The following is a 13,900-nucleotide window of genomic DNA, read 5'->3' on the forward strand; positions in this document are numbered from 1 at the left end:
ATTCCAGCCGTCGTCAAGGTTCGCCCGAGAGGACACTGTACCAGCGTTCGTGTCTAGGTAGGCAGATGTATTAACTCGTCGTGACGTCACACACGACTGCGGGAAAAGAGAGAAGGAGGTACGCGACGTCCTCGTGTTCCCTGCAAGGATGTTTGCATGCTATTACCGCCAGCAAATCCCTCTACGTCGCAGCGGACGCTCATTACAATTGCAAGAGAGGCAGGCGCGCGTCGCAGAAAGTAATATCAGAATGCATTGGGATGTGCATCCGGAAGTGTCCCGAATCCGCGTTCTTCGAAAGGAACCCGAACACCCGACTCTCTTTTCCTTTTCTTCGCTTTTTCCCCCGGCAGCGTGCGACTGGCGAAGCAGTCTCCGCATAAAGAGAGGGAATTTAATATTTTCGAAGAAAATTCTCTCCAAGTCCATTAAAAAAGGAGAGAGATGATCCGTTGACGTGAGAATGTATAACTCAATGATCTTGTAATTAGTGTGTATATCGATTGACATTTGAGGATTAGATAAAATTGTCAAATTATTATTCTGAGTAAATTCTCAAATTTACGTGAATTTATATTCCGATTCAAGTATGATTCAAGATATACGTATAAAATCTTTTTCTCCCGCCATTCGTAAAATTTTGAATTTCAATCAACTGTTTAATCACAATTCCTTTGTAATCGATAATAACAATTCCTCTGTGATTTTATCAGAATCCGATCAGTGATCAATGACACATCAGTGACATCAAACGTTCGTTTATCGAGTCTATCACCGAGACTAGCATCGTTCTCCGATAAATGCCGCGCCTTGCACGGTAAGCAATGTATGCAGGTCGTTTACAAATACAGGGCGATTGCGGCGATAGAGATTCACACGAGAGGAAAGAGAAAGATCGATAGCTGAATCTATACTAATTGTAAGCTTTACGTTGTCGAAATCGATCAACATCGGTTGAAGAACAGAACCAGCATTGAGAGCGCGCACTTGATCGATATCTATTCTCAAAGCCATAGATAAACAGCGCACATTAATACAAATGTAAGAAGTTAAAAAATAATGATACAATTGATAAAAAAAATAGAAAGGTTTTTCGCTAGTAAAATAATAGCGATAAATATAACAATAATCAACAAATATAACAATATAACAATAATAATATAATAATAATCCGATTGATAAGACCAGTTTTTGCATCTGATCGCACATATTCCATTACAATACCGTTCTCGTGAGAAATCGCGAGCTTATCGATTACGGCCGGAAGACTAAAAGCTGCCAATGGAACATACATTGATAGAGGTGTACGGCATACAAAGTTCCGACGACCTATGGTAATTCCGGGCACCATGAAAACTCGTGTGCGCGTCCAAGTAGCTGCTTGCTTCGACGCACAGCTACACGAATCCCTCTACGTGGTACACGAAGAGCCGATGGCATAGGTACGCGAAGTACTGGCGGAGAGAGACTGTGTGCCAATGTGTGCGGAAGGTGGAGTCACGGCATGATTGATTATGCGAACACGTTGTTATCACTGATTCAGTCTGCTGCGTGTAACGCGCGTGTACCTGCTGGGGCCGACCGGGGCAAATGTGTGCACATTACACAGCTAACCCATTATCAAATTGTGTACCTGGGCTTTGGGTGTTCTCGCTCACGTTCACGTTTCACGAAGCGAACGCTCCATCGCGAATGGAGGTAGAATCTTAGAATCGAACTCTTTAGAAAAATTTTCAACTAGTTTCAGTAATCAGACATTTAAGAATTGAATTTTTCCATCAAATATATTTTGAATGATTAATTATCTTACAACAATTAGCTTTACAACTCGTATACGTATGATTCTTTGTAAAAAAATTGAAATAATAATTTTTTTAAATTTAATATTTTAATTTTTAAAAATTGAAATTATAAAATTGAATTTTAAGATTTCATTATCAAAATAGGAATATTAAAACAATAAAATAAACTTAAAATTTTACATTTCTAATTTTGTGTGAAATAATCGGGTTAGTAAGCGTCTCGACGATTCCACATTTATACGCGCTTCAATAGTACTCTGAAATTCAACGAACGCGCATACAGGCTACGAAGGATTACGGGATTATCGATTGTTTATCCGTTCCATAATGCGTGATGATATTCAATGTATGCGCGAAATTACTTTTGTACCTAGCACAATAAATTTCCGCATACGTAACCACCCCGAGAAATCCGTACGACTCTCTTTGATGTTTTTTCACGTTGCTGGCCATTCTGGATTCCGTCAAAGATCCGGTTTGAATAGCAGATCCGTGCACAATATTGTCCAAATACCACGAACCAATGTGTTGGTTTCACAATTTTCGAAATCTGTCTCTCTATACGTACCGTTAGATTGGAGGAAATTGGAATGCAATATTTCTTTTTATTAATGGACCAATGAAATAAAAGAATCGTGATATATATTGGATATCTTGTCATGTCTTATCAATAATGAAATCTGTTCGTAATCCGTCGTATCATTCGTCATTCATTTTTCAGTAATCTTTTTTATTATATTAAATGAACGTATATATAAAGACATCTCTCATTTTTCAGTAAACCTCTCAACTCAGTTAACCTTTTTTTATTATATAAAGTATATAAAGACATCTCTCTTTGAGATAAGAAAAATAAACGTAACTGCTTCTTAAATAAAAAAGGTAATAAACGATAACGTTCAGGTCGATAGAAAATATTGGAAATTGCGAGAGTATCTTCTTTTCTTTACGATTCTTCTCGCTGTAAATTATCTCTTCAACTTAATTAATGAATTGAATTTTTTCACGTTTCGATAATGACATTACGAAGTCTCTCATTTTATTTTCATCTTATTTATTAAAATAAGTTTTTCTATAAGTAAATAATATTAAAATATTTATATTGATTATATCAAAATAATTATATATCATATTGTTATTTATATAATTATACACGGTGAGTCATTTTAATCTATAATCCCAATTATCTCGTTGGCAAAGCATGACAGAGAAAAAATTTTCCCACAAAAGTTGTTTGTTTCTTTGGGGGCCATAAGATGGCACCATTGGTTTGACCTTGAAGAGTCATTTGAAGGTCACGTGAAGGTCACCTTCAATTTCTTAAATGGAACCTACATTTTCTCATTACATATTCTTGTAGCTTATCTCGAGAGCTTTCCAAAACACTATAATTAAGTATTTTTTCATTAAGTACTTTTCGAGTTATGAGGCTTGAAATAATTTCTTAATTTTACATAAACCGTAAAATATCTTGTAAAATATTCATTTTTCGATTATCTTACCTTAATACTTTTACGTACAAAATAATGGGAGGAATCAATTGGTGTAAAGAAAAAACATAGTTGTTTTTAAGAAAAAATATGTGATTTGCAATTAACAATTCCATATTTTTTCTTCAAAACAACTATGTGTTTTCTTTAGACCAATTGATTCCTCTCATTATTTTGTACGTAAAAGTATTAAGGTAAGATAATCGAAAAATGAATATTTTACAAGATATTTTACGGTTTATGTAAAATTAAGAAATTATTTCAAGCCTCATAACTCGAAAAGTACTTAATGAAAAAATACTTAATTATAGTGTTTTGGAAAGCTCTCGAGATAAGCTACAAGAATATGTAATGAGAAAATGTAGGTTCCATTTAAGAAATTGAAGGTGACCTTCACGTGACCTTCAAATGACTCTTCAAGGTCAAACCAATGGTGCCATCTTATGGCCCCCAAAGAAACAAACAACTTTTGTGGGAAAATTTTTTCTCTGTCATGCTTTGCCAACGAGATAATTGGGATTATAGATTAAAATGACTCACCGTGTATATTATATTATTATTTATTTTTCCTCTTTATCAAATTATTTAATGACGTTCCATCGGATTATTCTATTTTTTTCACGTTTACACATATAAAATGTTTCCATACACTCTGCCAAATATCAATCTTGATTTATTATTCCATAGTATGCTACATAATCATTCTGTCAAGAATTTATTTTTGTCTTTTTATTTCGATTATACTTTATCATTCTCCAAAAATATATAATAAATTCCATTTTATTTTTTTCTATATCGAAATATGCTGTTAGTACGCAGAATAATATATAAAGGATATAAAAAAAAAATATGACAAAAGGAAAGAGAGAAAGAGAGAGAAGAAAAGTGTAAAGAGAAAGTGCAAAGTTTCATGTGCAGATGGCGGATAGAGATTAAATATTTTATTATAGTTTTATTTTATTTCTATTTCAATGCTTAGGTACAACCACCGCGCGCTGCATCGCGCTGGTGCAACGTCGGCGCGTAACTTAGATCGCAAAAATAAACTGAATACCATTCATTATTCGCTAGCCCATTTCGCACACAGGCGCAATGTCGAAAGTACCATTGAAAAGCTGAGAATTGGAAATTCTTTGAAATTCGTTCTCTCTCTCTTTCTCATCTCGGTTACCACTAACCGTCAGATACATCAATTGAAAAGAGCCATTCATGAAAAATACGATTTGTGATAATAAACGAATCTCGCCCATCCTCCGCGCTAAAAAAATAAGCCGACGTGCGTATTAACTCTCGAGAGTATATCAGCATTTCTCGTTGAACTATAAAGACAGCGTGGAATTTCGATACTTTGCCGTGAGCCGTTTTATGCTAAACAGGTACTGATAAAAAAATCACTCTATCACCCTGGCGCCACCCTTTCAATGTTCCCGTTTATTTGCTCTCGATTTTGGTCCAGTAACTTTCAGCGCACTTGTTCATGAAAATATACTCCCGACTTTGTTATCTACTAATAAATTTCTATATCATTTTTTATTAGTGGAGAGTGAAGGAATTGAAAAAAAATTGATAGAAATTTATTCGGTAAAACTAAATTTCTTATCTGTAACTTTATATTAGTTCAATTTTTAGCGGCTTCATTTAATTTATTCGCTTTTTATGGGGTAACTATATCGGAAATGAGATACTTAGAAAGATACTTTGAAGATAAAAAAGGCGAGAGTTTTTCCGTACATATATATCATGGCGTATAAAAATACTTCAACTTATATACATCGCGCTTTAGTTTTATCACATTAAAGACCGTTGAGAGAAACCCAACGAAATACATATCAAGAAACTTCTCCTTAATTCGTCATCCGGAAACGTAACGTGTAATTACGAACTGCATATGAGTGCAAAAGCTAGTTAGTTGCTTTCGATGAGAGTGCTTTGAAGACGAATCTTATGGCAAAGTCGTGTGGGCAGAAGTATATCCTCGTTGCAAAAGTTAAGAACGAGAGTCATCATCCTCGTCAAGTATGGCGAAACCACTGCAATTAAGCTATCTTTCTCCCTCGTCTCTTCCCTCTTTTTTTTCTCCTTTGCTCCCTTATCTTGCGCTTGAATCTATCTTTTTGCGTCTTTACGCGATAATTAGTGCATCTTCAATTTTCCTGTCGGTGCTCGTATTTGCTTTGCGTAACTGTCGAGATAATTAAACAAGCTACAATTCTAAGACGTGTCACTGGCAACCAACTGCGACGCAAAAGGTTCACGACCGGAAATGCAGAAGACGCAGCAGTAGTCAAGCCTACTACTCGAGTTTTCTGTTTCTCAGACATGTAAATCTTGTCGCAACATCCCCTCGAGCCATCTCAACGAATAATTACTGTTTTTCTCTCTTGATGTGCAAAAAGCTACTACTAACACGAAAAATTCAGCCAGAAATGATTATATACATCTCATGGTAATCACCGGTGTGATGAATAAAAAATTATATTTCAAAAGAAGATACAATTTGCGAATTGTGAATATAATTTTTATGTTGTTGGAGTGCACGTATAGAAGCGTTTAATGATGCATTCGATGAATTCTGCATAACATTCTGTAGAATAAAATAGAATTGTAGACATGTTTAATCTGATTAAAAAAGCGATTTTCCTCTCTGTAAAATAATTAATTTAAAATTTTTGAACAAATCTACCTCGAGCCTTAAATACGCGAGGAAAAAATATTTGATAAATTCGAGTTAAATGTAAATTCAACTAGATACTCCTCAATTTGTATAAAAATGAATTAAACAATATCAAACAATCTGAATTATTTTAATTTGTACGTAGACGCACAATGCGTGTGCAGAGAGAAAAATTTTTCGTGGATTTTTCGAGCATAGAAAATTAAATTGCTCTCTCATAGATCTCTTATTTCAAAATCTGTAAATATTATATCCAATAAACGGAATGCGAAAACACGCATGTTCGCCGTTTAATAAGAGTCCTTCATCAAATTCAGAACAGTGCGATGGCGCATTATTCCAAGATCGCACTTCATAGAATCGGCGTATCCCGTAAAAAATGATGAAGACTCGTAAATATATGCAATATAAGCGTGCAAAGCGGAAGCGCGAACGTCGAACAAAAAAAAGAAAGAAAAAATTTGTCTCTCACAGAACGCGAGAAACTTCAAACGGACGGTGTCGATATTCGGCGTCCACTATAATGCAACGTTTTCGATTCGCATATCCGGTATGCATCCGAACCCATTGAAAACACAGCCGGAAACGATAAAACAATATACCTGGTCGCGCTCGTGAGCCTCGCATCGAAAACACTTGGAAAATGTATTGAAAACACTCGAAAATGATTGAAATCAAACAAGTTACGTGGTTGAGAGAGAAAGCGAGAGAGACAGAGATGAGTGAGAAGGAGAATTCTATCTATCGGACATTCCAAATACACGGGGTCGATAGTTCAGATCGAACCAACGATTTTGGACGCTGCTCGTTGGCAGGAGATGCTATCAACGAGAGCAGTGGCACAGAAGGGTAACTCGACCGCGGATAAATTGGTCGTTTCGCGATTGCTGTATCCACGGTGTATCCACGTCGAGTATTCGCTATATTTTCGCTCCGGATCGGCCGATCAAGCATCCGGCGGATTATACGAATGCTGATTTTCGTCAATTCATTCGACGACGCCACGTAACACGAACGAAAAATCTAGTTACGAATATCTAGCAGTGCATTCATATTATTGATGCACCTGGCGCATCAATATTTTCTCCTTAAAATCTTTTTGCAGATGATCGACCAACCATGTGTCGACTATGACAATCCGTAATAGTTATAAATTATAATATTATTAAATTTTCTTTCGATTATTATATGAAGATTGTTTGAAACTTCGTTTTTTTAGATTAAACGATGGCTAACTGGTTTAATGAAAATACTGTTGTGCAAATGTTAAACACAATTCACGAGAGACAGAGAGAGAGAGAGAGAGAGAGAGAGAGAGAGAGAGAGAGATCTTCTCTCTATATTTATCTCTAAAATTTTCAGATATGAAAATGGCGCATCATACATAATTTATTATATAGTATGCGGAAACTTTCGATATAATCGCGATGTTTTTATGAAATATACAGTCTATAGCCGATTACACGGACATTGATGCACGAAGGAGATTACGAATCAGTAAAAAACATTACATTCTTATTTGTTTAAAAAGGCATTCGATAAAATGAAATTTTTTTTTAATTTCTTGTGCTCAATATATGCATGACTATCTATAATATGTAAAACATAGAAAATTTATAAGATAATTATATAAGTACACAGTCCATAAATTATAGTATCCAATATCAATAATAATATGTTTCTCTTAATATTTATATAACGAGATATAATAGTGAGAATAGTAACTTAATAATTATTATTTAAAATTATTGTTCTTATTATTGGTATTAATGCAAAAGCCATTAGCATAATACGAATTTGTGTCAGCTAGCTCATCACAAAAAGGATCTCGTATCTGATATACGATAACAAACGCGCCACAATTAAAACGTAAATAATCGCGGTTTACATAAATAATCATCGGTATATCGACGGAACCGTTAATGCGAAACACTGTTAATTATTAGATTTATTTGTTAATAATTGCCAAGCAAAGTGATGAGCCAGGCTGATAATTAACGGGGACAACGCAGCAGAATGGGCGAATCAACGCGCGATGAATCCGCAATTAGGAAAAAAACCATCATCGGCTTCGCGGACATTTATGAAATATACAAACTTATGGGAGCGTAAAATATGTATAAAATCATCGCTCGCGCTCGAGAAATTTTATTTATGCATTAAGCGAGCGATGATTACGTAATTGACAATTATTTCAATAGAGCCACATTAGATAAAATGATATAATTATAATTTGTTTGTAGCGGGCCGCTACAAACAATTACATGTAGACTTTCTCAAACTACGTTACACGAAGCTTTGTATAAAGCTTACATTATATTAATAATGTGAAAAATATTAGTAGCCGAGGTCGCTTCTTGGAAAAAATAAAAAGAAGGGATTTAAGTTATTGCGCGAGGATACAATCGCGATTTACAAGCAATCAACAAGCTCCGATATTAAATATATTGCATATAACAAAGAGCGATGTATATTTAAACGTTAATAGTTTATTCTAAAATAGTACAATCTTTATTATCACCCCCTCGCAAGGTATCAGTCAATGATACTTACCAATGACAATAATGTTTTATAAAAAAATATGATCGCTTATTTTTTCTTTGTATATTAATATAGCTATAAAGTATAAGTACATTAATATAGCTATAAATTATTTCCAAGATATTCTCTTTTTTTTCTCCGATTGATTTATAATATATTTATTGTATCGATATATTGCCTCGTTTCTTTTGCGTAATTAATACGAGCCGACAATTGCTCGTCTGTCGCGACTGTATCATTGAACCGCGAGACAATATGGTATGAGTAGCGTGTAGAGAAAGTGCGCGTATCAACACTTCTCTCTCGCGTCGATTCATTAAGACAGCTTTCATAGGGTCGGGTAACCGGCGCGATTATTGCCTCGCCTGAAGCGTCCCAATCAACAGAGCGTCAGGTATCCTTGTATGGATGAGCGCGTGTCGAGGGACGGATGGGCATAAACGAATGGGCGGCGGGAGGAGAGGAAGGAAGTGCGAGGAAAGGGGAGTTGAATCGAGCGAAATAGAAGATAATTCCCATTGTTCCGCGTTGGACGCCCGCGAGGCTCCCGCCACTTCAAAGCCGCGTTGCGCGCGCCAGTTCGCCTCTATCTCTCCCGAACCGTAACTCTCTCATCGAACCCGGCGTCTGGCAGTTAATGAACTGCCCTTCGGCAGTAGCAACGCACACCGTACGTACTCACCGTCCTAGGAACTTAGCCAACCGTTGTAGAACCATTATCCATTTACATAAAGGGCTGCCGCGGAATCGGAACTGAAGGTTTTCGCCGCGCACTTCGTTCCTTTTCTCTCTCGCTTCGAGAACTACCCTCTACTTATCCGGATTAATAGTCCTCGATGAAATACATATCGATTTTCATCAATTACGCGAGCGTAAGAAGATATTCTTATAGGAAATTATATGGTTATAAAATGTATATTAACGCTCTTTATGCTTAATGCGTATGATTTTATTGCAGGAGATATATCGCAGAGCTGTATCGCGTATATTATAAATTAATGCTTTCTGAAATTTGAAGTTTATTACGATTTTATTACTGTTTATATCTGTACATTTTATATTTTTGCAGATATGTGGATTTATTAAAATTTTTATATGCAATGCTACTCTATATTTATTCGCATCTTTTTTATATACTTTGTAGTAGTAAAAGAACCGAATTAAAATTTAATATCGGTGGCATAATACTACAACACATTCTTATCGTTTATTAATATACATAATTTTCTATGTATAGCTACGAAAAATTCCTCCGATATAATTTCATAAATGTGTCTACCGACTTGCTTTGATCATTATCAACAGCTACAGATACAGATCGTATCGCAAACATATCTATCATGAATAAAGTACGTACATATATCTATGAAATATATATGTATATCCGCGTAGGGGATGGTACCTATATGTATATCGATGTCATAAATTAGAAATAAGGTAGCAGCATATCTACCTTAACCAACGTTAAAGGTCGCTCAAACTTGTGACATTAATTAAAGATCAGCACAGATTTAGACATTTAGATTATAGATATAATACATATGAATCATCTGAAACTATATATGCTGAATCAAATGAAATGGGAAGAATAAAAAAATGGAATCAGATGTCAATAGTGGAACACGATTAATGTGGAAACCAAGAGCAATCAAAGCTACTTCTACAAACACGTGAGAATCGTTCTCGAGTGGCGACACCTTTTCCGTGTCCGCTCGTTTTCAGACACACAGCTGGGACACGTTCGCCAGCAACGACACACAAGCAAGGGAAGGCGAGTAGCGCTGCTCCACCGTCACTCACAACAAACCCCACTCGCGTGCAGTCGTTATTCCCCGGACAGCGACGAGCGCCACCGCGTCAACCCCCTGTCATCGCTTGCAGGGCGCCTCGCTCGCTTACTCACCTGAACCATTGATGTGTGCTGGCACGCGAGACAGACCTCCCCGCTTGACGGCAGTCTGATGGCGTAATCGGCCGATTCGGGTTGACGATGTTCACCGTACATCCGCCGTCGCCGTCGGTGATGGTATCATCGACGCGGTACGTCCTGACGGACACACGCTCGCTCGCGCAACCACGCCCGCGAGTATCTCCCGCCGCGCGCGAGGGACACGTCAGAGTGACCCGAGGGAGAAAAAAAAGGAAAGAATCTTGTGCGCGTTTATTTACGGATATCTATCCCAGGCCTGACGAGTTATCAGCCTCGGAGACAGTTTTCTCTCGCTCGTGCAAAACTCGCTGCAGCGTGTCGGCAGATCAGTTCCGCGCATGCGACGAGCGCGCGCGCAACCGGTGGATCGATCAACCCTTCACGGCGGGTAACGCCACGTTTTCTCGTGATATCCCGCGAAGGTCTACCGTCACGACAGGGATCGAGTAGAGTAGGATAGCGAAGGTAAGACCAAGTATTGGTTATTTGCGAGAGACATACAATGTTTCCTAATGCGGTTAAACTCTTATAATTAACAATTTTGGAAATGTACATATATACGTATGTAAAAGAGTTTAACACATGCAAAAATAATGATAAAAGTTTTTGGTGTTTGATAAATATCTGTTTCATTTGATCTTGCTTATAAATTATGCATATTTCTTATTCATTTTAATTCATTATTTCTTATAATTTTCTTGCATCAATTATTATTTTTACAAAAAATTTACTGAAAATAAGCATCCTGGGCCTAAATCTCAAAACGTATTATATATGATATATTTTTGTTAAAAGATCATTACTGAAATTATCGAAAATACACAAAAATTATTGAAACATGAAAGCGATTGTAACTCGCGGGAATGAACAAGAACAAATGTGTCGTGAAATGAAAAACAAATATTAAAAAATTTCAGACTCGATAAATCGAGAAGCGAGTAACGCGTGCTGGGCTATGCGAAACCTGCGAAAGTAATTTCAGCCGCGGGCGATGAATATATTGTTCAGAAACAGCGCTTGATTATAGAAGCGTAATAACAGATTTAACCGTGACCGTGGCAGCGGAATCATCTTCCCGTAGAACAACAGTAGCGTATTTACATATTCAGAAGAGCAGCCGCAACACGATGGGAGCGAACACTTTATAGTCGCTGATTTTCCGGATCTTTAAGTTTAACTCGGCTGCGTAAAACGCCATGTGGATCATAGCCGATAAAAATATTCTCTTGGTACTCGTCGGCTCCAACTATCCCGCGTGCGATTCGTTGCTTTTGGCAAGCGCCTATTTTCCGCACGATCATCGTTCTCTAGGTGGAAAGAACTTTGAATAAGTCTAGAATCGTGCAGAGAGAAAGTTTTTAGTATACAATTGCATACCGTAGGGATTCGTTTGTCTGCATGTTAGCGCATGTATGTAGCGCACCGTAAAAAAAATAGATATTCAAAACACGAATAAAAATAAGTGAACTCATCGAATATCGCTAAATCTATATTATCTATATATATTTCATAATTTTTAAAACTTGGTTCTTTTCTTTGTGACTAATTGTAAGATTACCTATTACTATTATAAGATTTTGTAAATATAGAAGAAATCAGGTTGACGTTGACAAAGCGACTCATTTTTTCGTAATTAAAATTTCAGGTTTCTATAATAACTTGTCAGAGAATCTTATATAGAGATGTTTTACAATATTTATATATATATATATATATATATATATATATATATATATATATATATGTGTGTCGCATTTACGTCCATACGTATTACCGTCGCAACTCGTTTCGTCGCGGCATCAAGGGGGTAACGGATATGGCGGGAATACGAACCGCCAGAACATTGAGTGAATTATTTATTCGGATGGAATTAAGTTTAAATATTTTATCCTCAGACTAATCTCACGGGCACAAGTGCAATTTATTTATGGGCATCTCGTCGACCTGCCAAGTCTACCAACTGCGTCTCGACAATATAAGCACGCGTGTGACAAAGTAGGGAAGTATAAAAGTTCTTGACGGGAGCCGATCGAACCAGTTTGAGAGAAACGGATCACGACACGATTGAAAATAAGACCGTCCATCTGCGGAAACGAATGATCGATATTGCGATATTTCATAGACGCATAGCGAGTTTATCCGTGTACAACAAAATTGTAGTAATATCGCTTTCAAATTAAACTGGGCCACGCAATTTAAAACATACATATTTGTCGTATGTTATAACATACGTCGGGTTATTTCAAATAGATGTAAAAATATGATAGAAGATATAGATCTACACATATAAAGTACGTGTAAACAGGAATATATATGGTGGACAAATATACATCGATAACATGATGGAAAATGAACCGCAGTAATAAAATATCGATCTGCAGTTATAAAAATAGGCCGTTAAATAGAGACGTCGCGTACAAGTCATGAGAAAAAATATATAAGTTATATTTGTAGTGATTTTTATACTATTTTATTTACCTGAATTAGTGGTGATCAAGAGTTTAAGGCTTGACGCATAAGACGGTCCGCCAATTTTTTCTCCTGCAAGTGACGCTGTTGCAAAGTTTCCAAATATGGGTCTTCGAGAACGTTATATGAAGCGAGCGACGAGCTGAAATTCGGCGTTTTCTCGAGCATTTCGATCTCTCGGGACGGCGATGTTTTACTCGGGACGGTGATGATTTCCTTTCCTTTCGGATATCTGACAGGACACTTTAAGACACTCTCTTGCATCGCGCAGTCCGTCTCAGGGATGCTTGAGTTTTCACGATCCTGAAATAAACGAGATAATGTTATCGACGATGATCTTGCCGCGCGACTTCTTTCAGTCTCCCCACTCCATTACAGAGATACACGAATAATTGCACGGCGGAAAAGTCAGCTAGAGTATCCGAGAGTGAGGTTGCAAAAGAGCTCAATTTACCTTTGAGGCGGCAACGTCCCGATCCTTCAAAGGGGGCAAGAAACATTTTTGAGCGATGGCGCGTCTCGACTGTGAACACAAAGAGGATAAGTGCTCGCGGGACGAGTAGGTAAGTCACTTTGATCGAATAAATAGGAAGAAAAGACGGGAGAATCAAATGATATTCACGGACTATGATTTTACACTTTGTCTGGCGCCGATAACCTTGAGAGTCTTTTCCAGCGGCAATGACATAGATAAGCATTAAATTTTACTTTAAAAGTACCAATAGAGATTCTGAACATATATATAGAAATTTGGATATGAATATATATAATATTTTATTTCTGGAAATAGTAAGTACTTCGACAAAATTAACTATTCTTTCTTAGAATCAAAGGAGATATAAGCAATAAGAAGCAAAAGTTAAATTAAATTGTGCGATTAAAATTAATAAACGAGACCGTTTAAATATAATTAATATTGCAACTTCTCCTTCATCATGAAAAGATCGATATCAGCGAATAAGAGAGACGCGTATAGTATACAAGCATAGGAAAT

The 13,900-nt window shown here is 36.6% G+C and overlaps 1 protein-coding gene across 6 annotated transcripts in view; it reads right to left on the minus strand.

Annotated features, from left to right (window-relative positions):
• Positions 1-13,900, minus strand: part of LOC145971123 (beta-1,4-glucuronyltransferase 1-like) — a 47,366-nt gene that overhangs the window by 19,080 nt on the left and 14,386 nt on the right. For 3 of the 6 annotated variants that reach the window (XM_083098446.1, XM_083098448.1, XM_083098444.1), the window contains 3 exons: positions 13,361-13,429; positions 12,916-13,209; positions 10,509-11,744 (listed from right to left, as the gene is read on the minus strand). In XM_083098446.1, the coding sequence (XP_082954572.1) occupies positions 12,931-13,209; positions 13,361-13,429 (348 nt within the window). In that variant the 3' untranslated portion in view covers positions 10,509-11,744; positions 12,916-12,930. Of the gene's footprint in view, positions 1-10,410; positions 11,745-12,915; positions 13,210-13,360; positions 13,430-13,900 lie in introns of those variants that run through there. The other 3 variants (XM_083098445.1, XM_083098449.1, XM_083098443.1) reach the window with 3 other exon arrangements.

This window comes from Camponotus vicinus, unplaced genomic scaffold (genome assembly GCF_025532165.1).
Source record: "Camponotus vicinus isolate PSW18456_S1 unplaced genomic scaffold, iyCamVici1.0 SCAF_4, whole genome shotgun sequence".
NCBI lineage: Eukaryota > Metazoa > Arthropoda > Insecta > Hymenoptera > Formicidae > Camponotus > Camponotus vicinus.